At 35.0% G+C, this 712-nt stretch overlaps 1 protein-coding gene across 12 annotated transcripts in view; it reads left to right on the forward strand.

The window, feature by feature from the left end:
- The window catches only part of Rbm39 (RNA binding motif protein 39), a 34773-nt gene that overhangs the window by 19580 nt on the left and 14481 nt on the right, over positions 1-712 (forward strand). For all 12 annotated transcript variants that reach the window (XM_026787252.1, XM_026787248.1, XM_013352131.2 and 9 more), the window contains 2 exons: positions 144-281; positions 654-712. In XM_026787252.1, the coding sequence (XP_026643053.1) occupies positions 144-281; positions 654-712 (197 nt within the window). The remainder of the gene's footprint in view (positions 1-143; positions 282-653) is intronic.

Raw genomic sequence — 712 nt, forward strand, 5'->3', positions numbered from 1 at the left:
CTGGGATTAAAGGCGTGCGCCACCACCGCCCGGCTGAGTTCAGTTTTTCTTATTCATAGATTTTAACTTTTTAATCTTTTTCCTCTCTCATTGACAGTGCCTGCTTTATATTATTGTTTGACATGGGTTTCATTTATTTACAGGCAGAAAAAAATCGAGCTGCTGCAATGGCTAACAATTTACAAAAGGGAAGTGCTGGACCTATGAGGCTTTATGTGGGATCATTACACTTTAACATAACTGAAGATATGCTTCGGGGGATCTTTGAGCCTTTTGGAAGGGTAAATTTTAGTACTTTTTTCTTTCCCTCACTCTCCAGATAGTATTTCCCTACCAAAGTGTTCTAATTCTGAAAAATTTTAGTTCTTGACAAAATTTTATTTTACATACATCTAATCTACATGAGAAGCAGAAAGTAGGAAAAGACGATATCTCCTGAGTAAATTGGGAGCGTGTAGGGAGGGGAGAGGCATTGAGGGAAGCAGAGAAATATGTAGAGCTCAATAAATATCAATTAAAAAAATGAAATTTATTTGTATAGAACACTTGTAATATCTTCATTACTTTGGGATCTGGGGATAAGCATACTGTATATTCTAGATTTTAAAAACTATATCTTAACATTTTTGCCTAATTTATGCTTTAAATTTTAGATTGAAAGTATTCAACTCATGATGGATAGTGAAACGGGTCGATCGAAGGGATATGGATT

Source organism: Microtus ochrogaster, linkage group LG8, assembly GCF_000317375.1.
Source record: "Microtus ochrogaster isolate Prairie Vole_2 linkage group LG8, MicOch1.0, whole genome shotgun sequence".
NCBI classification, from domain to species: Eukaryota; Metazoa; Chordata; class Mammalia; order Rodentia; family Cricetidae; genus Microtus; species Microtus ochrogaster.